Raw genomic sequence first — 25792 nt, 5'->3', positions numbered from 1 at the left:
AGGGTGGGAGGAGGAGAGTTAGGAAGCGGTGTGGGATGGGAGGAGGAGGAGTTAGGAAGCGGTGTGGGGAGGAGGAGAGTTAGGAAGCGGTGTAGGGCGGGAGGAGGAGAGTTAGGAAGCGGTTGTAGGATGGGAGGAGGAGAGTTAGGAAGCGGTGTAGGGGGTGGGAGGAGGAGAGTTGGGAAGCGGTGTATGATGGGAGGAGGAGAGTTAGGAAGCGGTGTTGGGTGGGTGGAGGAGAGTTAGGAAGCGGTGTAGGGTGGGAGGAGGAGAGTAGGAAGCGGTGTAGGATGGGAGGAGGAGAGTTAGGAAGCGGTGTAGGGTGGGGAGGAGGAGAGTTAGGAAGCGGTTGTAGGGCGGGAGGAGGAGGAGTTAGGAAGCGGTGTAGTGTGGGGAGGAGAGTTAGGAAGCGGTGTAGGGCGGGAGAGGAGAGTTAGGAAGCGGTGTAGGGTGGGGGGAGGAGGAGAGTTGGGAAGCGGTGTAGGATGGGAGGAGGAGAGTTAGGAAGCGGTGTAGTGTGGGAGGAGAGTTAGGAAGCGGTGTAGGGCGGGAGGAGGAGAGTTAGGAAGCGGTGTAGGTGGGAGGAGGAGAGTTAGGAAGCGGTGTGGGATGGGGGGGAGGAGGAGAGTTAGGAAGCGGTGTAGGGTGGGAGGAGGAGAGTTAGGAAGCGGTGTAGGGTGGGAGGAGGAGAGTAGGAAGCGGTGTAGGGTGGGGGAGGAGGAAACAGACTGGATGTTCAGAACGTCGGTTCTCAGTAAGAATGTTAATTCTGTTTTTCTCCCGTTTCTGCTCAGGTAAAAAAGCTTCAGAAGAGACGGCCGCGGACACTGTGGATTTCCCTAAGAGAACGACCCCGGCACAGGGTGAGGATCAGTCACCTGAGGGCCCCCTTCCCCACCCTTTTATTATAGGTGTCTAATACACACTCCTGTCGTCGTCCCTCCCCCCCCTCTCTCCCCCCTCTCTCCCTCCTCCCCCCCTCTCTCCCCCCCCCCCCCTCCCCGCCTCTCTCCCCCCTCTCTCCCCCCCCCCTCCCCCCCCCTCTCTCCCCCCTCTCTCCCTCCTCCCCCCTCTCTCATCCTCTCCCTCTCTCTCTCTCCCTTCCCCCACCCTCTCCCTCTCCCTCTCGCAGGTTATGAGCTTCTCTTCCAGCCGCAGTTGGTGCGTCTCTACGTGTCCCTTGTGAAACTGTCTCGCGCTCCGGCCGTCCTGGAAGCTGCAGCCGGAGCTCTGCAGAATCTGTGCGCTGGGAGCTGGACTGTGAGTGTGCGCGCTGTGTGACGATCTGCGGCGCTGTGTGACGATCTGCGGCGCTGTGTGCCGATCTGCGGCGCTGTGTGACGATCTGCGGCGCTGTGACGATCTGCGGCGCTGTGTGACGATCTGCGGCGCTGTGTGACGATCTGCGGCGCTGTGTGACGATCTGCGCGTGGCGCTGTGTGACGATCTGCGGCGTTGTGCGGCGCTGTGTGACGATCTGCGGCATTGTTGCGGCGCTGTGTGACGATCTGCGGCGCTGTGTGACGATCTGCGGCGCTGTGTGACGATCTGCGGCGTTGTGCGGCGCTGTGTGACGATCTGCGGCGTTGTGTGACGATCTGCGGCGTTGTGCGGCGCTGTGTGACGATCTGCGGCATTGTGCGGCGCTGTGTGACGATCTGCGGCGTTGTGCGGCGCTGTGTGACGATCTGCGGCGCTGTGTGACGATCTGCGGCGTGTGCGGCGCTGTGTGACGATCTGCGGCGCTGTGTGACGATCTGCGGCGCTGTGTGACGATCTGCGGCGCTGTGTGACGATCTGCGGCGCTGTGTGACGATCTGCGGCGCTGTGTGACGATCCTTGCCCGGCATTGTGCGGCGCTGTGTGACGATCTGCGGCGCTGTGTGACGATCTGCGGCATTGTGCGGCGCTGTGTGACGATCTGCTGCGTTGTGCGGCGCTGTGTGACGATCTGCGGCGCTGTGTGACGATCTGCGGCGCTGTGTGACGATCTGCGGCGCTGTGTGACGATCTGCGGCGCTGTGTGACGATCTGCGGCGCTGTGTGACGATCTGCGGCGTTGTGCGGCGCTGTGTGACGATCTGCGGCGCTGTGTGACGATCTGCGGCGCTGTGTGACGATCTGCGGCGTTGTGCGGCGCTGTGTGACGATCTGCGGCATTGTGCGGCGCTGTGTGACGATCTGCGGCGTTGTGCGGCGCTGTGTGACGATCTGCGGCGCTGTGTGACGATCTGCGGCGTTGTGCGGCGCTGTGTGACGATCTGCGGCGCTGTGTGACGATCTGCGGCGCTGTGTGACGATCTGCGGCGCTGTGTGACGATCTGCGGCGCTGTGTGACGATCTGCGGCGGGGCTGGGCGCTGTGTGAGGATCTGCGGCGCTGTGTGACGATCTGCGGCGCTGTGTGACGATCTGCGGCATTGTGCGGCGCTGTGTGACGATCTGCGGCGTTGTGCGGCGCTGTGTGACGATCTGCGGCGTTGTGCGGCGCTGTGTGACGATCTGCGGCGTTGTGCGGCGCTGTGTGACGATCTGCGGCATTGTGCGGCGCTGTGTGACGATCTGCGGCGTTGTGCGGCGCTGTGTGACGATCTGCGGCATTGTGCGGCGCTGTGTGACGATCTGCGGCGTTGTGCGGCGCTGTGTGACGATCTGCGGCGCTGTGTGACGATCTGCGGCGCTGTGTGACGATCTGCGGCGTTGTGCGGCGCTGTGTGACGATCTGCGGCATTGTGCGGCGCTGTGTGACGATCTGCGGCATTGTGCGGCGCTGTGTGACGATCTGCGGCGTTGTGCGACGATGTGTGACGATCTGCGGCGTTGTGTGACGATCTGCGGCGCTGTGTGACGATCTGCGGCGTTGTGCGGCGCTGTGTGACGATCTGCGGCGTTGTGCGGCGCTGTGTGACGATCTGCGCATTGTGCGGCGCTGTGTGACGATCTGCGGCATTGTGCGGGCGCTGTGTGACGATCTGCGGCGCTGTGCGACGATGTGCAGCGCTGTGTGACGATCTGCGGCGTTGTGTGAGCGATCTGCGGCGTTGTGCGGCGCTGTGTAACGTTGTGCGGCGCTGTGTAACGTTGTGCGGCGCTGTGCGGCGCTGTGTAACGTTGTGCGGGCGTTGTGCGGCGCTGTGTAACGTTGTGCGGCGTTGTGCGGCGCTGTGTAACGTTGTGCGGCGTTGTGCGGCGCTGTGCTCTGGTGCGGGCGTCTCCTCTCCCCCGGCCTAACTCGTCGCTGTGCGCTCTTGCAGTATGGCCGCTGTATCCGTGCTGCTGTCCGGCAGGAGAAGGGTCTTTCATCTCTCGCTGATCACCTGACCCACGAGAGTGAGCGTGTGGTACGCGCCGTGTGTGGGGCCCTGCGCAACCTGTGTGGAGATGACCGCAACCGGGAGCTGATCGTGAGATGACCGGGGTTGGGTGGGTATGATACCCGGGAGAGGGCGGGCATGATGCTGCTAGGCGGTGTGAGGGGGTGATGCCGCTTTGCAGGGCGGCATGATTCCGCGGGGGTGAAGGGGGCATGATACTGGCGTATCAAATCCCCCCAACGACGGGACGGGGTGGGTGAGACAATACGGGACGGGTTTGGGACTGGGATAAAAGACGGGACGGGGTTGGGACTGGGAGACGAGACGGGGTTGGGACTGGGATAAGGGACGGGGTTGGGACTGGGATAAGGGACGGGACGGGGATAAGAGACGGGACGGGGTTGGGACGGGGATAAGGGACGGGGTTGGGACGGGGATAAGAGACGGGACGGGGTTGGGACGGGATAAGAGACGGGACGGGGTTGGGACTGGGAGACGGGACGGGTTTGGGACTGGGATAAGAGACGGGACGGGGTTGGGACTGGGATAAGAGACGGGACGGGGTTGGGACTGGGATAAGAGACGGGACGGGGTTGGGACTGGAGACGAGACGGGACGGGTTTGGGACTGGGATACGAGACGGGACGGGGTTGGGACTGGGAGACGGGACGGGGTTGGGACTGGGAGACGGGACGGGTTTGGGACTGGGATAAGAGACGGGACGGGGTTGGGACTGGGATAAGAGACGGGGTTGGGACTGGGAGACGGGACGGGTTTGGGACTGGGATACGAGACGGGACGGGGTTGGGACTGGGATAAGAGACGGGACGGGGTTGGGACTGGGAGACGGGACGGGTTTGGGACTGGGATAAGAGACGGGACGGGGTTGGGACTGGGATAAGAGACGGGACGGGGGTTGGGACTGGGATACGAGATGGGACGGGGTTGGGACTGGGATACGAGACGGGACGGGTTTGGGACTGGGATAAGAGACGGGATGGGGTTGGGACTGGGATAAGGGACGGGTTGGGACTGGGATAAGAGACGGGACGGGGTTGGGACTGGGATAAGAGACGGGGTTGGGACTGGGATAAGAGACGGGACGGGGTTGGGACTGGGATAAGAGACTGGACGGGGTTGGGACTGGGATAAGAGACGGGACGGGTTTGGGACTGGGATAAGAGACGGGACGGGGTTGGGACTGGGATAAGAGACGGACGGGGTTGGGACTGGGAGACGGGACGGGTTTGGGACTGGGATAGAGACGGGACGGGGTTGGGACTGGGATAAGGGACGGGGGTTGGGACTGGGAGACGAGACGGGACGGGTTTGGGACTGGGATACGAGACGGGACGGGGTTGGGACTGGGATAAGAGACGGGACGGGGTTGGGACTGGGAGACGAGACGGGACGGGTTTGGGACTGGGATACGGGACGGGACGGGGTTGGGACTGGGATAAGAGACGGGACGGGGTTGGGACTGGGAGACGGGACGGGTTTGGGACTGGGATAAGAGACGGGACGGGGTTGGGACTGGGATAAGAGACGGGACGGGGTTGGGACTGGGATACGAGACGGGACGGGGTTGGGACTGGGATACGAGACGGGACGGGTTTGGGACTGGGATAAGAGACGGGACGGGGTTGGGACTGGGATAAGGGACGGGGTTGGGACTGGGATAAGAGACGGGACGGGGTTGGGACTGGGATAAGAGACGGGGTTGGGACTGGGATAAGAGACGGGACGGGGTTGGGACTGGGATAAGAGACGGGACGGGGTTGGGACTGGGAGACGAGACGGGACGGGTTTGGACTGGGATAAGAGACGGGACGGGGTTGGGACTGGATAAGAGACGGGACGGGGTTGGGACTGGGAGACGGGACGGGTTTGGGACTGGGATAAGAGACGGGACGGGGTTGGGACTGGGATAAGAGACGGGACGGGGTTGGGACTGGGAGACGAGACGGGACGGGTTTGGGACTGGGATACGAGACGGGACGGGGTTGGGACTGGGATAAGAGACGGGACGGGGTTGGGACTGGGAGACGAGACGGGACGGGTTTGGGACTGGGATACGGGACGGGACGGGGTTGGGACTGGGATAAGAGACGGGACGGGGTTGGGACTGGGAGACGGGACGGGTTTGGGACTGGGATAAGAGACGGGACGGGGTTGGGACTGGGATAAGAGACGGGACGGGGTTGGGACTGGGATAAGAGACGGGACGGGGTTGGGACTGGGATACGAGACGGGACGGGTTTGGGACTGGGATAAGAGACGGGAGGGGGTTGGGACTGGGATAAGGGACGGGGTTGGGACTGGGATAAGAGACGGGACGGGGTTGGGACTGGGATAAGAGACGGGGTTGGGACTGGGATAAGGGACGGGACGGGGTTGGGACTGGGAGACGGGACAGGTTTGGGACTGGGATAAGAGACGGGACGGGTTTGGGACTGGGATAAGGGACGGGGTTGGGACTGGGATAAGAGACGGGACGGGGTTGGGACTGGGATACGAGACGGGACGGGGTTGGGACTGGGATACGAGACGGGACGGGTTTGGGACTGGGATAAGAGGGGACGGGGTTGGGACTGGGATAAGGGACGGGGTTGGGACTGGGATAAGAGACGGGACGGGGTTGGGACTGGGATAAGAGACGGGGTTGGGACTGGGATAAGGGACGGGACGGGGTTGGGACTGGGATAAGGGACGGGGTTGGGACTGGGATAAGGGACGGGGTTGGGACTGGGATAAGGGACGGGGTTGGGACTGGGAGACGGGATGGGGTTGGGACTGGGATAAGAGACGGGACGGGGTTGGGACTGGGATAAGAGACGAGACGGGGTTGGGACTGGGATACGAGACTGGACGGGTTTGGGACTGGGATACGAGACGGGACGGGGTTGGGACTGGGATAAGAGACGGAGTTGGGACTGGGATAAGAGACGAGACGGGGTTGGGACTGGGAGACGAGACTGGACGGGTTTGGGACTGGGATACGGGACGGGACGGGGTTGGGACTGGGAGACGAGACGGGACGGGGTTGGGACTGGGATACGAGACTGGACGGGTTTGGGACTGGGATAAGAGACGGGACGGGGTTGGGACTGGGATAAGGGACGGGGTTGGGACTGGGATAAGAGACGGGACGGGGTTGGGACTGGGATAAGAGACGGGACGGGGTTGGGACTGGGATAAGAGACGAGACGGGGTTGGGACTGGGATACGAGACTGGACGGGTTTGGGACTGGGATACGAGACGGGACGGGGTTGGGACTGGGATAAGAGACGGGACGGGGTTGGGACTGGGAGACGGGACGGGTTTGGGACTGGGATAAGAGACGGGACGGGGTTGGGACTGGGATAAGAGACGGGACGGGGTTGGGACTGGGATACGAGATGGGACGGGGTTTGGACTGGGATACGAGACGGGACGGGTTTGGGACTGGGATAAGAGACGGGATGGGGTTGGGACTGGGATAAGGGACGGGGTTGGGACTGGGATAAGAGACGGGACGGGGTTGGGACTGGGATAAGAGACGGGGTTGGGACTGGGATAAGAGACGGGACGGGGTTGGGACTGGGATAAGAGACTGGACGGGGTTGGGACTGGGATAAGAGACGGGACGGGTTTGGGACTGGGATAAGAGACGGGACGGGGTTGGGACTGGGATAAGAGACGGGACGGGGTTGGGACTGGGAGACGGGACGGGTTTGGGACTGGGATAAGAGACGGGACGGGGTTGGGACTGGGATAAGAGACGGGACGGGGTTGGGACTGGGAGACGAGACGGGACGGGTTTGGGACTGGGATACGAGACGGGACGGGGTTGGGACTGGGATAAGAGACGGGACGGGGTTGGGACTGGGATAAGAGACGGGACGGGGTTGGGACTGGGATAAGGGACGGGGTTGGGACTGGGAGACGAGACGGGACGGGTTTGGGACTGGGATACGGGACGGGACGGGGTTGGGACTGGGATAAGAGACGGGACGGGGTTGGGACTGGGAGACGGGACGGGTTTGGGACTGGGATAAGAGACGGGACGGGGTTGGGACTGGGATAAGAGACGGGACGGGGTTGGGACTGGGATACGAGACGGGACGGGGTTGGGACTGGGATACGAGACGGGACGGGTTTGGGACTGGGATAAGAGACGGGACGGGGTTGGGACTGGGATAAGGGACGGGGTTGGGACTGGGATAAGAGACGGGACGGGGTTGGGACTGGGATAAGAGACGGGGTTGGGACTGGGATAAGAGACGGGACGGGGTTGGGACTGGGATAAGAGACGGGACGGGGTTGGGACTGGGAGACGAGACGGGACGGGTTTGGGACTGGGATAAGAGACGGGACGGGGTTGGGACTGGGATAAGAGACGGGACGGGGTTGGGACTGGGAGACGGGACGGGTTTGGGACTGGGATAAGAGACGGGACGGGGTTGGGACTGGGATAAGAGACGGGACGGGGTTGGGACTGGGAGACGAGACGGGACGGGTTTGGGACTGGGATACGAGACGGGACGGGGTTGGGACTGGGATAAGAGACGGGACGGGGTTGGGACTGGGAGACGAGACGGGACGGGTTTGGGACTGGGATACGGGACGGGACGGGGTTGGGACTGGGATAAGAGACGGGACGGGGTTGGGACTGGGAGACGGGACGGGTTTGGGACTGGGATAAGAGACGGGACGGGGTTGGGACTGGGATAAGAGACGGGACGGGGTTGGGACTGGGATAAGAGACGGGACGGGGTTGGGACTGGGATACGAGACGGGACGGGTTTGGGACTGGGATAAGAGACGGGAGGGGGTTGGGACTGGGATAAGGGACGGGGTTGGGACTGGGATAAGAGACGGGACGGGGTTGGGACTGGGATAAGAGACGGGGTTGGGACTGGGATAAGGGACGGGACGGGGTTGGGACTGGGAGACGGGACAGGTTTGGGACTGGGATAAGAGACGGGACGGGTTTGGGACTGGGATAAGGGACGGGGTTGGGACTGGGATAAGAGACGGGACGGGGTTGGGACTGGGATACGAGACGGGACGGGGTTGGGACTGGGATACGAGACGGGACGGGTTTGGGACTGGGATAAGAGGGGACGGGGTTGGGACTGGGATAAGGGACGGGGTTGGGACTGGGATAAGAGACGGGACGGGGTTGGGACTGGGATAAGAGACGGGGTTGGGACTGGGATAAGGGACGGGACGGGGTTGGGACTGGGATAAGGGACGGGGTTGGGACTGGGATAAGGGACGGGGTTGGGACTGGGAGACGGGACGGGGTTGGGACTGGGAGACGGGATGGGGTTGGGACTGGGATAAGAGACGGGACGGGGTTGGGACTGGGATAAGAGACGAGACGGGGTTGGGACTGGGATACGAGACTGGACGGGTTTGGGACTGGGATACGAGACGGGACGGGGTTGGGACTGGGATAAGAGACGGAGTTGGGACTGGGATAAGAGACGAGACGGGGTTGGGACTGGGAGACGAGACTGGACGGGTTTGGGACTGGGATACGGGACGGGACGGGGTTGGGACTGGGAGACGAGACGGGACGGGGTTGGGACTGGGATACGAGACTGGACGGGTTTGGGACTGGGATAAGAGACGGGACGGGGTTGGGACTGGGATAAGGGACGGGGTTGGGACTGGGATAAGAGACGGGACGGGGTTGGGACTGGGATAAGAGACGGGACGGGGTTGGGACTGGGATAAGAGACGAGACGGGGTTGGGACTGGGATACGAGACTGGACGGGTTTGGGACTGGGATACGAGACGGGACGGGGTTGGGACTGGGATAAGAGACGGAGTTGGGACTGGGATAAGAGACGAGACGGGGTTGGGACTGGGAGACGAGACTGGACGGGTTTGGGACTGGGATACGGGACGGGACGGGGTTGGGACTGGGAGACGAGACGGGACGGGGTTGGGACTGGGATACGAGACTGGACGGGTTTGGGACTGGGATAAGAGACGGGACGGGGTTGGGACTGGGATAAGGGACGGGGTTGGGACTGGGATAAGAGACGGGACGGGGTTGGGACTGGGATAAGGGACGGGACGGGGTTGGGACTGGGAGACGGGACGGGTTTGGGACTGGGATAAGAGACGGGACGGGGTTGGGACTGGGATAAGAGACGGGACGGGTTTGGGACTGGGATAAGAGACGGGACGGGGTTGGGACTGGGATAAGGGACGGGGTTGGGACTGGGATAAGAGACGGGACGGGGTTGGGACTGGGATAAGAGACGGGGTTGGGACTGGGATAAGGGACGGGACGGGGTTGGGACTGGGATAAGGGACGGGGTTGGGACTGGGATAAGGGACGGGACGGGGTTGGGACTGGGAGACGGGACGGGGTTGTGACTGGGAGACGGGACGGGGTTGGGACTGGGAGACGGGACGGGGTTGGGACTGGGAGACGGGACGGGGTTGGGACTGGGATAAGAGACGGGACGGGGTTGGGACTGGGATAAGAGACGGGACGGGGTTGGGACTGGGATAAGAGACGAGACGGGGTTGGGACTGGGATACGAGACTGGACGGGTTTGGGACTGGGATACGAGACGGGACGGGGTTGGGACTGGGATAAGAGACGGGGTTGGGACTGGGATAACAGACGAGACGGGGTTGGGACTGGGATAAGGGACGGGGTTGGGACTGGGATAAGGGACGGGGTTGGGACTGGGATAAGAGACGGGACAGGGTTGGGACTGGGATAAGAGACGGGACGGGGTTGGGACTGGGATAAGAGACGGGACGGGGTTGGGACTGGGATAAGGGACGGGATTGGGACTGGGATAAGAGACGAGACGGGGTTGGGACTGGGATACGAGACTGGACGGGTTTGGGACTGGGATACGAGACGGGACGGGGTTGGGACTGGGATAAGAGACGGGGTTGGGACTGGGATAACAGACGAGACGGGGTTGGGACTGGGATAAGGGACGGGGTTGGGACTGGGATAAGGGACGGGGTTGGGACTGGGATAAGAGACGGGACGGGGTTGGGACTGGGATAAGAGACGGGACGGGGTTGGGACTGGGATACGAGACTGGACGGGTTTGGGACTGGGATACGGGACGGGACAGGGTTGGGACTGGGATACGAGACTGGACGGGTTTGGGACTGGGATACGAGACGGGACGGGGTTGGGACTGGGATAAGAGACGGGGTTGGGACTGGGATAAGAGACGAGACGGGGTTGGGACTGGGATAAGGGACGGGGTTGGGACTGGGATAAGGGACGGGGTTGGGACTGGGATAAGAGACGGGACGGGGTTGGGACTGGGATACGAGACTGGACGGGTTTGGGACTGGGATACGGGACGGGACAGGGTTGGGACTGGGATACGAGACTGGACGGGTTTGGGACTGGGATAAGAGACGGGACGGGGTTGGGACTGGGATAAGAGACGGGGTTGGGACTGGGATAAGGGACGGGACGGGGTTGGGACTGGGATAAGGGACGGGGTTGGGACTGGGATAAGGGACGGGGTTGGGACTGGGATAAGGGACGGGACGGGACGGGGTTGGGACTGGGAGACGGGACGGGGTTGGGACTGGGAGACGGGACGGGGTTGGGACTGGGAGACGGGACGGGGTTGGGACTGGGATAAGAGACGGGACGGGGTTGGGACTGGGATAAGAGACGGGACGGGGTTGGGACTGGGATAAGAGACGGGACGGGGTTGGGACTGGGATAAGAGACGAGACGGGGTTGGGACTGGGATAAGGGACGGGGTTGGGACTGGGATAAGGGACGGGGTTGGGACTGGGATAAGAGACGGGACGGGGTTGGGACTGGGATACGAGACGGGACAGGGTTGGGACTGGGATAAGAGACGGGGTTGGGACTGGGATACGAGACGGGACGGGGTTGGGACTGGGATAAGAGACGGGACGGGGTTGGGACTGGGATAAGAGACGGGACGGGGTTGGGACTGGGATAAGAGACGGGACGGGGTTGGGACTGGGATAAGAGACGAGACGGGGTTGGGACTGGGATACGAGACTGGACGGGTTTGGGACTGGGATACGAGACGGGACGGGGTTGGGACTGGGATAAGAGACGGGGTTGGGACTGGGATAACAGACGAGACGGGGTTGGGACTGGGATAAGGGACGGGGTTGGGACTGGGATAAGGGACGGGGTTGGGACTGGGATAAGAGACGGGACGGGGTTGGGACTGGGATACGAGACTGGACGGGTTTGGGACTGGGATACGGGACGGGACAGGGTTGGGACTGGGATACGAGACTGGACGGGTTTGGGACTGGGATACGAGACGGGACGGGGTTGGGACTGGGATAAGAGACGGGGTTGGGATTGGGATAAGAGACGAGACGGGGTTGGGACTGGGATAAGGGACGGGGTTGGGACTGGGATAAGGGACGGGGTTGGGACTGGGATAAGAGACGGGACGGGGTTGGGACTGGGATACGAGACTGGACGGGTTTGGGACTGGGATACGGGACGGGACAGGGTTGGGACTGGGATACGAGACTGGACGGGTTTGGGACTGGGATAAGAGACGGGACGGGGTTGGGACTGGGATAAGAGACGGGGTTGGGACTGGGATAAGGGACGGGACGGGGTTGGGACTGGGATAAGGGACGGGGTTGGGACTGGGATAAGGGACGGGGTTGGGACTGGGATAAGGGACGGGACGGGACGGGGTTGGGACTGGGAGACGGGACGGGGTTGGGACTGGGAGACGGGACGGGGTTGGGACTGGGAGACGGGACGGGGTTGGGACTGGGAGACGGGACGGGGTTGGGACTGGGATACGAGACGGGACGGGGTTGGGACTGGGATAAGAGACGGGACGGGGTTGGGACTGGGATAAGAGACGGGACGGGGTTGGGACTGGGATAAGAGACGAGACGGGGTTGGGACTGGGATAAGGGACGGGGTTGGGACTGGGATAAGGGACGGGGTTGGGACTGGGATAAGAGACGGGACGGGGTTGGGACTGGGATACGAGACGGGACAGGGTTGGGACTGGGATAAGAGACGGGGTTGGGACTGGGATACGAGACGGGACGGGGTTGGGACTGGGATAAGAGACGGGACGGGGTTGGGACTGGGATAAGAGACGGGACGGGGTTGGGACTGGGATACGAGACGGGACGGGTTTGGGACTGGGATAAGAGACGGGATGGGGTTGGGACTGGGATGAGGGACGGGGTTGGGACTGGGATAAGAGACGGGACGGGGTTGGGACTGGGATAAGAGACGGGGTTGGGACTGGGATAAGGGACGGGACGGGGTTGGGACTGGGAGACGGGACAGGTTTGGGACTGGGATAAGAGACGGGACGGGTTTGGGACTGGGATAAGAGACGGGACGGGGTTGGGACTGGGATAAGAGACGGGACGGGGTTGGGACTGGGATACGAGACGGGACGGGGTTGGGACTGGGATACGAGACGGGACGGGTTTGGGACTGGGATAAGAGACGGGACGGGGTTGGGACTGGGATAAGGGACGGGGTTGGGACTGGGATAAGAGACGGGACGGGGTTGGGACTGGGATAAGAGACGGGGTTGGGACTGGGAAAGGGACGGGACGGGGTTGGGACTGGGAGACGGGACGGGTTTGGGACTGGGATAAGAGACGGGACGGGGTTGGGACTGGGATAAGAGACGGGACGGGGTTGGGACTGGGATAAGAGACGGGACGGGGTTGGGACTGGGAGACGAGACGGGACGGGTTTGGGACTGGGATACGAGACGGGACGGGGTTGGGACTGGGATAAGAGACGGGACGGGGTTGGGACTGGGAGACGGGACGGGTTTGGGACTGGGATAAGAGACGGGACGGGGTTGGGACTGGGATAAGAGACGGGACGGGGTTGGGACTGGGAGACGAGACGGGACGGGTTTGGGACTGGGATACGAGACGGGACGGGGTTGGGACTGGGATAAGAGACGGGACGGGGTTGGGACTGGGAGACGGGACGGGTTTGGGACTGGGATAAGAGACGGGACGGGGTTGGGACTGGGATAAGAGACGGGACGGGGTTGGGACTGGGATAAGAGACGGGGTTGGGACTGGGATAAGGGACGGGACGGGGTTGGGACTGGGATAAGGGACGGGGTTGGGACTGGGATAAGGGACGGGGTTGGGACTGGGAGACGGGACGGGGTTGGGACTGGGAGACGGGACGGGGTTGGGACTGGGAGACGGGACGGGGTTGGGACTGGGAGACGGGACGGGGTTGGGACTGGGATAAGAGACGGGACGGGGTTGGGACTGGGATAAGAGACGGGACGGGGTTGGGACTGGGATAAGGGACGGGACGGGGTTGGGACTGGGATAAGAGACGAGACGGGGTTGGGACTGGGATACGAGACTGGACGGGTTTGGGACTGGGATACGAGACGGGACGGGGTTGGGACTGGGATAAGAGACGGGGTTGGGACTGGGATAAGAGACGAGACGGGGTTGGGACTGGGATAAGGGACGGGGTTGGGACTGGGATAAGGGACGGGGTTGGGACTGGGATAAGAGACGGGACGGGGTTGGGACTGGGATACGAGACTGGACGGGTTTGGGACTGGGATACGGGACGGGACGGGGTTGGGACTGGGATACGAGACTGGACGGGTTTGGGACTGGGATAAGAGACGGGACGGGGTTGGGACTGGGATAAGAGACGGGGTTGGGACTGGGATAAGGGACGGGACGGGGTTGGGACTGGGATAAGGGACGGGGTTGGGACTGGGATAAGGGACGGGACGGGGTTGGGACTGGGATAAGGGACGGGGTTGGGACTGGGATAAGGGACGGGACGGGGTTGGGACTGGGAGACGGGACGGGGTTGGGACTGGGAGACGGGACGGGGTTGGGACTGGGAGACGGGACGGGGTTGGGACTGGGAGACGGGACGGGGTTGGGACTGGGAGACGGGACGGGGTTGGGACTGGGATAAGAGACGGGACGGGGTTGGGACTGGGATAAGAGACGGGACGGGGTTGGGACTGGGATAAGAGACGGGACGGGGTTGGGACTGGGATAAGAGACGAGACGGGGTTGGGACTGGGATAAGGGACGGGGTTGGGACTGGGATAAGGGACGGGGTTGGGACTGGGATAAGGGACGGGGTTGGGACTGGGATAAGGGACGGGGTTGGGACTGGGATAAGAGACGGGACGGGGTTGGGACTGGGATACGAGACGGGACAGGGTTGGGACTAGGATAAGAGACGGGGTTGGGACTGGGATACGAGACGGGACGGGGTTGGGACTGGGATAAGAGACGGGACGGGGTTGGGACTGGGATAAGAGACGGGACGGGTTTGGGACTGGGATACGAGACGGGACGGGTTTGGGACTGGGATAAGATACGGGATGGGGTTGGGACTGGGATAAGGGACGGGGTTGGGACTGGGATAAGAGACGGGACGGGGTTGGGACTGGGATAAGAGACGGGGTTGGGACTGGGATAAGGGACGGGACGGGGTTGGGACTGGGAGACGGGACAGGTTTGGGACTGGGATAAGAGACGGGACGGGTTTGGGACTGGGATAAGAGACGGGACGGGGTTGGGACTGGGATAAGAGACGGGACGGGGTTGGGACTGGGATACGAGACGGGACGGGGTTGGGACTGGGATACGAGACGGGACGGGTTTGGGACTGGGATAAGAGACGGGACGGGGTTGGGACTGGGATAAGGGACGGGGTTGGGACTGGGATAAGAGACGGGACGGGGTTGGGACTGGGATAAGAGACGGGGTTGGGACTGGGATAAGGGACGGGACGGGGTTGGGACTGGGAGACGGGACGGGTTTGGGACTGGGATAAGAGACGGGACGGGGTTGGGACTGGGATAAGAGACGGGACGGGGTTGGGACTGGGATAAGAGACGGGACTGGGTTGGGACTGGGATAAGAGACGGGACGGGGTTGGGACTGGGAGACGAGACGGGACGGGTTTGGGACTGGGATACGAGACGGGACGGGGTTGCGACTGGGATAAGAGACGGGACGGGGTTGGGACTGGGAGACGGGACGGGTTTGGGACTGGGATAAGAGACGGGACGGGGTTGGGACTGGGATAAGAGACGGGACGGGGTTGGGACTGGGAGACGAGACGGGACGGGTTTGGGACTGGGATACGAGACGGGACGGGGTTGGGACTGGGATAAGAGACGGGACGGGGTTGGGACTGGGAGACGGGACGGGTTTGGGACTGGGATAAGAGACGGGACGGGGTTGGGACTGGGATAAGAGACGGGACGGGGTTGGGACTGGGATACGAGACGGGACGGGGTTGGGACTGGGATACGAGACGGGACGGGTTTGGGACTGGGATAAGAGACGGGACGGGGTTGGGACTGGGATAAGGGACGGTGTTGGGACTGGGATAAGAGACGGGACGGGGTTGGGACTGGGATAAGAGACGGGGTTGGGACTGGGATAAGAGACGGGACGGGGTTGGGACTGGGATAAGAGACGGGACGGGGTTGGGACTGGGATAAGAGACGGGACGGGGTTGGGACTGGGATAAGAGACGGGACGGGGTTGGGACTGGGATAAGAGACGAGACGGGGTTGGGACTGGGATAAGGGACGGGGTTGGGACTGGGATAAGGGACGGGGTTGGGACTGGGATAAGGGACGGGGTTGGGACTGGGATAAGGGACGGGGTTGGGACTGGGATAAGAGACGGGACGGGGTTGGGACTGGGATACGAGACGGGACAGGGTTGGGACTAGGATAAGAGACGGGGTTGGGACTGGGATACGAGACGGGACGGGGTTGGGACTGGGATAAGAGACGGGACGGGGTTGGGACTGGGATAAGAGACGGGACGGGTTTGGGACTGGGATACGAGACGGGACGGGTTTGGGACTGGGATAAGATACGGGATGGGGTTGGGACTGGGATAAGGGACGGGGTTGGGACTGGGATAAGAGACGGGACGGGGTTGGGACTGGGATAAGAGACGGGGTTGGGACTGGGATAAGGGACGGGACGGGGTTGGGACTGGGAGACGGGACAGGTTTGGGACTGGGATAAGAGACGGGACGGGTTTGGGACTGGGATAAGAGACGGGACGGGGTTGGGACTGGGATAAGAGACGGGACGGGGTTGGGACTGGGATACGAGACGGGACGGGGTTGGGACTGGGATACGAGACGGGACGGGTTTGGGACTGGGATAAGAGACGGGACGGGGTTGGGACTGGGATAAGGGACGGGGTTGGGACTGGGATAAGAGACGGGACGGGGTTGGGACTGGGATAAGAGACGGGGTTGGGACTGGGATAAGGGACGGGACGGGGTTGGGACTGGGAGACGGGACGGGTTTGGGACTGGGATAAGAGACGGGACGGGGTTGGGACTGGGATAAGAGACGGGACGGGGTTGGGACTGGGATAAGAGACGGGACTGGGTTGGGACTGGGATAAGAGACGGGACGGGGTTGGGACTGGGAGACGAGACGGGACGGGTTTGGGACTGGGATACGAGACGGGACGGGGTTGGGACTGGGATAAGAGACGGGACGGGGTTGGGACTGGGAGACGGGACGGGTTTGGGACTGGGATAAGAGACGGGACGGGGTTGGGACTGGGATAAGAGACGGGACGGGGTTGGGACTGGGAGACGAGACGGGACGGGTTTGGGACTGGGATACGAGACGGGACGGGGTTGGGACTGGGATAAGAGACGGGACGGGGTTGGGACTGGGAGACGGGACGGGTTTGGGACTGGGATAAGAGACGGGACGGGGTTGGGACTGGGATAAGAGACGGGACGGGGTTGGGACTGGGATACGAGACGGGACGGGGTTGGGACTGGGATACGAGACGGGACGGGTTTGGGACTGGGATAAGAGACGGGACGGGGTTGGGACTGGGATAAGGGACGGGGTTGGGACTGGGATAAGAGACGGGACGGGGTTGGGACTGGGATAAGAGACGGGGTTGGGACTGGGATAAGAGACGGGACGGGGTTGGGACTGGGATAAGAGACGGGACGGGGTTGGGACTGGGATAAGAGACGGGACGGGTTTGGGACTGGGATAAGAGACGGGACGGGGTTGGGACTGGGAGACGAGACGGGACGGGTTTGGGACTGGGATACGAGACGGGACGGGGTTGGGACTGGGATAAGAGACGGGACGGGGTTGGGACTGGGAGACGGGACGGGTTTGGGACTGGGATAAGAGACGGGACGGGGTTGGGACTGGGATAAGAGACGGGACGGGGTTGGGACTGGGAGACGAGACGGGACGGGTTTGGGACTGGGATACGAGACGGGACGGGGTTGGGACTGGGATAAGAGACGGGACGGGGTTGGGACTGGGAGACGGGACGGGTTTGGGACTGGGATAAGAGACGGGACGGGGTTGGGACTGGGATAAGAGACGGGACGGGGTTGGGACTGGGATACGAGACGGGACGGGGTTGGGACTGGGATACGAGACGGGACGGGTTTGGGACTGGGATAAGAGACGGGACGGGGTTGGGACTGGGATACGAGACGGGACGGGGTTGGGACTGGGATAAGGGACGGGACGGGGTTGGGACTGGGATAAGAGACGAGACGGGGTTGGGACTGGGATACGAGACTGGACGGGTTTGGGACTGGGATACGAGACGGGACGGGGTTGGGACTGGGATAAGAGACGGAGTTGGGACTGGGATAAGAGACGAGACGGGGTTGGGACTGGGAGACGAGACTGGACGGGTTTGGGACTGGGATACGGGACGGAACGGGGTTGGGACTGGGAGACGGGACGGGGTTGGGACTGGGATACGAGACTGGACGGGTTTGGGACTGGGATAAGAGACGGGACGGGGTTGGGACTGGGATAAGGGACGGGGTTGGGACTGGGATAAGAGACGGGACGGGGTTGGGACTGGGATAAGGGACGGGGTTGGGACTGGGATAAGAGACGGGACGGGGTTGGGACTGGGATAAGAGACGGGGTTGGGACTGGGATAAGAGACGGGACGGGGTTGGGACTGGGATAAGAGACGGGACGGGGTTGGGACTGGGATAAGAGACGGGACGGGTTTGGGACTGGGATAAGAGACGGGACGGGGTTGGGACTGGGATAAGAGACGGGACGGGGTTGGGACTGGGAGACGGGACGGGTTTGGGACTGGGATAAGAGACGGGACGGGTTGGGACTGGGATAAGAGACGGGACGGGGTTGGGACTGGGAGACGAGACGGGACGGGTTTGGGACTGGGATACGAGACGGGACGGGGTTGGGACTGGGATAAGAGACGGGACGGGGTTGGGACTGGGAGACGAGACGGGACGGGTTTGGGACTGGGATACGAGACGGGACGGGGTTGGGACTGGGATAAGAGACGGGACGGGGTTGGGACTGGGATAAGAGACGGGACGGGGTTGGGACTGGGATACGAGACGGGACAGGGTTGGGACTAGGATAAGAGACGGGGTTGGGACTGGGATACGAGACGGGACGGGGTTGGGACTGGGATAAGAGACGGGACGGGGTTGGGACTGGGATAAGAGACGGGACGGGGTTGGGACTGGGATACGAGACGGGACGGGTTTGGGACTGGGATAAGATACGGGATGGGGTTGGGACTGGGATAAGGGACGGGGTTGGGACTGGGATAAGAGACGGGACGGGGTTGGGACTGGGATAAGAGACGGGGTTGGGACTGAGATAAGGGACGGGACGGGGTTGGGACTGGGAGACGGGACAGGTTTGGGACTGGGATAAGAGACGGGACGGGTTTGGGACTGGGATAAGAGACGGGACGGGGTTGGGACTGGGATAAGAGACGGGACGGGGTTGGGACTGGGATACGAGACGGGACGGGGTTGGGACTGGGATACGAGACGGGACGGGTTTGGGACTGGGATAAGAGACGGGACGGGGTTGGGACTGGGATAAGGGACGGGGTTGGGACTGGGATAAGAGACGGGACGGGGTTGGGACTGGGATAAGAGACGGGGTTGGGACTGGGATAAGGGACGGGACGGGGTTGGTACTGGGAGACGGGACGGGTTTGGGACTGGGATAAGAGACGGGACGGGGTTGGGACTGGGATAAGAGACGGGACGGGGTTGGGACTGGGATAAGAGACGGGACGGGGTTGGGACTGGGAGACGAGACGGGACGGGTTTGGGACTGGGATACGAGACGGGACGGGGTTGGGACTGGGATAAGAGACGGGACGGGGTTGGGACTGGGAGACGGGACGGGTTTGGGACTGGGATAAGAGACGGGACGGGGTTGGGACTGGGATAAGAGACGGGACGGGGTTGGGACTGGGAGACGAGACGGGACGGGTTTGGGACTGGGATACGAGACGGGACTGGGATAAGAGACGGGACGGGGTTGGGACTGGGAGACGGGACGGGGTTTGGGACTGGGATAAGAGACGGGACGGGGTTGGGACTGGGATAAGAGACGGGACGGGGTTGGGACTGGGATACGAGACGGGACGGGGTTGGGACTGGGATACGAGACGGGACGGGTTTGGGACTGGGATAAGAGACGGGACGGGGTTGGGACTGGGATAAGGGACGGGGTTGGGACTGGGATAAGAGACGGGACGGGGTTGGGACTGGGATAAGAGACGGGACGGGGTTGGGACTGGGAGACGAGACGGGACGGGTTTGGGACTGGGATACGAGACGGGACGGGGTTGGGACTGGGATAAGAGACGGGACGGGGTTGGGACTGGGAGACGAGACGGGACGGGTTGGGACTGGGATAAGAGACGGGACGGGGTTGGGACTGGGAGACGAGACGGGACGGGTTTGGGACTGGGATACGAGACGGGACGGGGTTGGGACTGGGATAAGAGACGGGACGGGGTTGGGACTGGGAGACGAGACGGGACGGGTTTGGGACTGGGATACGAGACGGGACGGGGTTGGGACTGGGATAAGAGACGGGACGGGGTTGGGACTGGGATAAGAGACGGGACGGGGTTGGGACTGGGATACGAGACGGGACAGGGTTGGGACTAGGATAAGAGACGGGGTTGGGACTGGGATACGAGACGGGACGGGGTTGGGACTGGGATAAGAGACGGGACGGGGTTGGGACTGGGATAAGAGACGGGACGGGGGTTGGGACTGGGATACGAGACGGGACGGGTTTGGGACTGGGATAAGATACGGGATGGGGTTGGGACTGGGATAAGGGACGGGGGTTGGGACTGGGATAAGAGACGGGACGGGGTTGGGACTGGGATAAGAGACGGGGTTGGGACTGGGATAAGGGACGGGACGGGGTTGGGACTGGGAGACGGGACAGGTTTGGGACTGGGATAAGAGACGGGACGGGTTTGGGACTGGGATAAGAGACGGGACGGGGTTGGGACTGGGATAAGAGACGGGACGGGGTTGGGACTGGGATACGAGACGGGACGGGGTTGGGACTGGGATACGAGACGGGACGGGTTTGGGACTGGGATAAGAGACGGGACGGGGTTGGGACTGGGATAAGGGACGGGGTTGGGACTGGGATAAGAGACGGGACGGGGTTGGGACTGGGATAAGAGACGGGGTTGGGACTGGGATAAGGGACGGGACGGGGTTGGTACTGGGAGACGGGACGGGTTTGGGACTGGGATAAGAGACGGGACGGGGTTGGGACTGGGATAAGAGACGGACGGGGTTGGGACTGGGATAAGAGACGGGACGGGGTTGGGGACTGGGAGACGAGACGGGACGGGTTTGGGACTGGGATACGAACGGGACGGGGTTGGTGGGATAAGAGACGGGACGGGGTTGGGACTGGGAAGAGACGGGACGGGTTGGACTGGGACTGGGATACGAGACGGACGGGTTGGGACTGGGATAAGAGACGGGACGGGGTTGGGACTGGAGACGAGACGAGACGGGACGGGTTTGGGACTGGGATACGAGACGGGACTGGGATAAGAGACGGGACGGGGTTGGGACTGGGAGACGGGACGGGTTTGGGACTGGGATAAGAGACGGGACGGGGTTGGGACTGGGATAAGAGACGGGACGGGGTTGGGACTGGGATACGAGGGACGGGTGGGACTGGGATACGGACGGGTTGGGACTGGGATACGAGACGGGACGGGTTGGGACTGGGATAAGAGGGACGGGGTTGGGACTGGGATAAGACGGGACGGGGTTGGGACTGGGATAAGAGACGGGGTTGGACGGGGATAAGAGACGGGACGGGTTGGACGGGAGGGACTGGGATAAGAGACGGGACGGGGTTGGGACTGGGATAAGAGACGGGACGGGGTTGGGACTGGAGAGACGGGACGGGTTGGGACTGGATAGAGACGGGACGGGGTTGGGACTGGATAAGAGACGGGACGGGGTTGGGACTGGGAGACGAGACGGGTTGGACTGGATAGACGGACGGGTTGGGACTGGGATAAGAGACGGGACGGGTTGGGACTGGAGACGACGGACGGACGGGTTGGGACTGGGATACGAGACGGGACGGGGTTGGGACTGGGATAAGAGAGACGGTGGACTGGGGATGGAGACGGGACGGGGATTGGACTGGGATAAGACGGGACGGGGTTGGGACTGGGATAAGAGACGGGACGGGGTTGGGACTGGGAGACGAGACGGTAGAGACGGGACGGGTTGGGACTGGGATAAGAGACGGGGAGACGGGGTTGGGACTGGGATAAGAGACGGGACGGGGTTGGGACTGGGTAGACTGGACGAGACGGACGGGTTGGGACTGGGATAGAGACGGGGTTGGGACTGGGATAGAGGACGGGACTGGGTTGGGACTGGGAGAGACGGGACTGGTTGGGACTGGGATAGGGACGGGACGGGTTTGGGACTGGGATAAGGACGGACGGGTTGGGACTGGAAGAGACGGGACGGGTTTGGGACTGGGATAAGAGACGGGACGGGGGTTGGGACTGGGATAAGAGACGGGACGGGGTTGGGACTGGGATACGAGACGGGACGGGGTTGGGACTGGGATACGAGACGGACGGGGTTGGGACTGGGATAAGGGACGGGGTTGGGATAAGAACGGGACGGGGTTGGGACTGGGATAAGAGACGGGGTTGGGACTGGGATAAGGACGGACGGGGTTGGGACTGGGATAAGGGACGGGGTTGGGACTGGGATAAGGGACGGGGTTGGGACTGGGAGACGGGACGGGGTTGGGACTGGGAGACGGGATGGGGTTGGGACTTGGGATAAGTGACGGGACGGGGTTGGGACTGGGATAAGAGACGGGACGGGGTTGGGACTGGGATAAGGGACGGGACGGGGTTGGGACTGGGATAAGAGACGAGACGGGGTTGGGACTGGGATACGAGACTGGACGGGTTTGGGACTGGGATACGAGACGGGACGGGGTTGGGACTGGGATAAGAGACGGAGTTGGGACTGGGATAAGAGACGAGACGGGGTTGGGACTGGGGAGACGAGACTGGACGGGTTTGGGACTGGGATACGGGACGGGACGGGGTTGGGACTGGGAGACGGGACGGGGTTGGGACTGGGATACGAGACTGGACGGGTTTGGGACTGGGATAAGAGAATGGACGGGGTTGGGACTGGGATAAGGGACGGGGTTGGGACTGGGATAAGAGACGGGACGGGGTTGGGACTGGGATAAGGGACGGGGTTGGGACTGGGAGACGGGACGGGTTTGGGACTGGGATAAGAGACGGGACGGGGTTGGGACTGGGATAAGAGACGGGACGGGTTTGGGACTGGGATAAGAGACGGGACGGGGTTGGGACTGGGATAAGGGACGGGGTTGGGACTGGGATAAGAGACGGGACGGGGTTGGGACTGGGATAAGAGACGGGGTTGGGACTGGGATAAGGGACGGGACGGGGTTGGGACTGGGATAAGGGACGGGGTTGGGACTGGGATAAGGGACGGGACGGGGTTGGGACTGGGAGACGGGACGGGGTTGGGACTGGGAGACGGAACGGGGTTGGGACTGGGAGACGGGACGGGGTTGGGACTGGGATAAGAGACGGGGACGGGGTTGGGACTGGGATAAGAGACGGGACGGGGTTGGGACTGGGATAAGAGACGGGACGGGGTTGGGACTGGGATAAGAGACGAGACGGGGTTGGGACTGGGATACGAGACTGGACGGGTTTGGGACTGGGATACGAGACGGGACGGGGGTTGGGACTGGGATAAGAGACGGGGTTGGGACTGGGATAAGAGACGAGACGGGGTTGGGACTGGGATAAGGGACAGGGTTGGGACTGGGATAAGGGACGGGGTTGGGACTGGGATAAGAGACGGGACGGGGTTGGGACTGGGATACGAGACTGGACGGGTTTGGGACTGGGATACGGGACGGGACGGGGTTGGGACTGGGATACGAGACTGGATGGGTTTGGGACTGGGATAAGAGACGAGACGGGGTTGGGACTGGGATAAGAGACGGGGTTGGGACTGGGATAAGGGACGGGACGGGGTTGGGACTGGGATAAGGGACTGGGATAAGGGACGGGACGGGGGTTGGGACTGGGAGACGGGACGGGGTTGGGACTGGGAGACGGACGGGGTTGGGACTGGGAGACGGGACGGGGTTGGGACTGGGAGACGGGACGGGGTTGGGACTGGGAGACGGGACGGGGTTGGGACTGGGAGACGGGACGGGGTTGGGACTGGGAGACGGGACGGGGTTGGGACTGGGATAAGAGACGGGACGGGGTTGGGACTGGGATAAGAGACGGGACGGGGTTGGGACTGGGATAAGAGACGAGACGGGGTTGGGACTGGGATAAGGGACGGGGTTGGGACTGGGATAAGGGACGGGGTTGGGACTGGGATAAGGGACGGGGTTGGGACTGGGATAAGAGACGGGACAGGGTTGGGACTGGGATAAGAGACGGGGTTGGGACTGGGATACGAGACGGGACGGGGTTGGGACTGGGATAAGAGACGGGACGGGGTTGGGACGTGGGATACGAGACGGGACGGGGTTGGGACTGGGATAAGAGACGGGACGGGGTTGGGACTGGGGAGACGAGACGGGACGGGGTTGGGACTGGGATACGAGACGGGACGGGGTTGGGACTGGGATAAGAGACGGGACGGGGTTGGGACTGGGATAAGAGACGGGACGTGGTTGGGACTGGGATAAGAGACGGGACGGGGTTGGGACTGGGAGACGGGACGGGGTTGGGACTGGGATAAGAGACGGGACGGGGTTGGGACTGGGATAAGAGACGGGACGGGGTTGGGACTGGGATAAGAGACGAGACGGGGTTGGGACTGGGATAAGGGACGGGGTTGGGACTGGGATAAGGGACGGGGTTGGGACTGGGATAAGGGACGGGGGTTGGGACTGGGATAAGAGACGGGACAGGGGTTGGGACTGGGATAAGAGACGGGGTTGGGACTGGGATACGAGACGGGACGGGGTTGGGACTGGGATAAGAGACGGGACGGGGTTGGGAGTGGGATACGAGACGGGACGGGGTTGGGACTGGGATAAGAGACGGGACGGGGTTGGGACTGGGAGACGAGACGGGACGGGGTTGGGACTGGGATACGAGACGGGACGGGGTTGGGACTGGGATAAGAGACGGGACGGGGTTGGGACTGGGATAAGAGACGGGACGTGGTTGGGACTGGGATAAGAGACGGGACGGGGTTGGGACTGGGAGACGAGACGGGACGGGGTTGGGACTGGGATACGAGACAGGACGGGGTTGGGACTGGGATAAGACACGGGACGGGGTTGGGACTGGGATAAGAGACGGGACGGGGTTGGGACTGGGATAAGAGACGGGACGGGGTTGGGACTGGGATAAAAGACGGGACGGGGTTGGGACGGGATAAGAGACGACGGGTTGGGACTGGGATAAGAGACGGGGTTGGGACTGGGATAAGAGACGGGGTTGGGACTGGGATAAGAGACGGACGGGTTGGGACTGGGATAAGAGACGGGGTTGGGACTGGGATAAGGGACGGGGTTGGGACTGGGATAAGAGACGGGGTTGGGACTGGGATAAGAGACGAGACGGGGTTGGGACTGGGATAAGAGACGAGACGGGGTTGGGACTGGGATAAGAGACGGGGTTATGACTGGGATAAGAGGGGGGGACGGGGATAAGAGACGGTGTTGGGACTGGGATAAGGGACGGGGTTGGGACTGGGATAAGGGACGGGGTTGGGACTGGGATAAGAGACGAGACGGGGTTGGGGATAAGAGACGGGGTTGGGACTGGGATAAGAGGGGGGACGGGGATAAGAGACGGTGTTGGAGTTTTTCCTGGAAGGTTGTTCCATCCTTCTAATGGCGCCAAATTCCGAGTTGTATTTGGTGACAAACATGGGTTAAAGTGAGGACTTTGTAGCCCTGTAAGGATAAGCTCCATGTTACTGTGTGCAACGCGTTGGGTGTTTCCACTTTTGGTCTCGCCTGCCTGATGGGCCATATAAAAGGCACGCACATTATTCCAGTGAGAAGATGGACCGTCTGTGATCACAGAAGGTCTGATCCAGCCAGGAAAGCATAGACTTTCCCCT

General features: G+C 62.6%; 1 protein-coding gene across 4 annotated transcripts in view; it reads left to right on the top strand.

Annotated features, from left to right (window-relative positions):
* The first annotated feature begins 722 nt into the window (after positions 1 to 722).
* Positions 723 to 25792, top strand: part of LOC142473384 (catenin delta-1-like) — a 47624-nt gene continuing 22554 nt past the window's right edge. For all 4 annotated transcript variants that reach the window (XM_075580627.1, XM_075580626.1, XM_075580625.1 and 1 more), the window contains exons 1-3: positions 723 to 863; positions 1133 to 1260; positions 3254 to 3404. In XM_075580627.1, the coding sequence (XP_075436742.1) occupies positions 761 to 863; positions 1133 to 1260; positions 3254 to 3404 (382 nt within the window). In that variant the 5' untranslated portion in view covers positions 723 to 760. The remainder of the gene's footprint in view (positions 864 to 1132; positions 1261 to 3253; positions 3405 to 25792) is intronic.

Source organism: Ascaphus truei, assembly GCF_040206685.1.
Source record: "Ascaphus truei isolate aAscTru1 chromosome 8 unlocalized genomic scaffold, aAscTru1.hap1 SUPER_8_unloc_1, whole genome shotgun sequence".
Classification (NCBI taxonomy): domain Eukaryota; kingdom Metazoa; phylum Chordata; class Amphibia; order Anura; family Ascaphidae; genus Ascaphus; species Ascaphus truei.
Note: the sequence above shows the minus strand (reverse complement) of the source record. Positions and strands in the feature narration are given on the sequence as shown.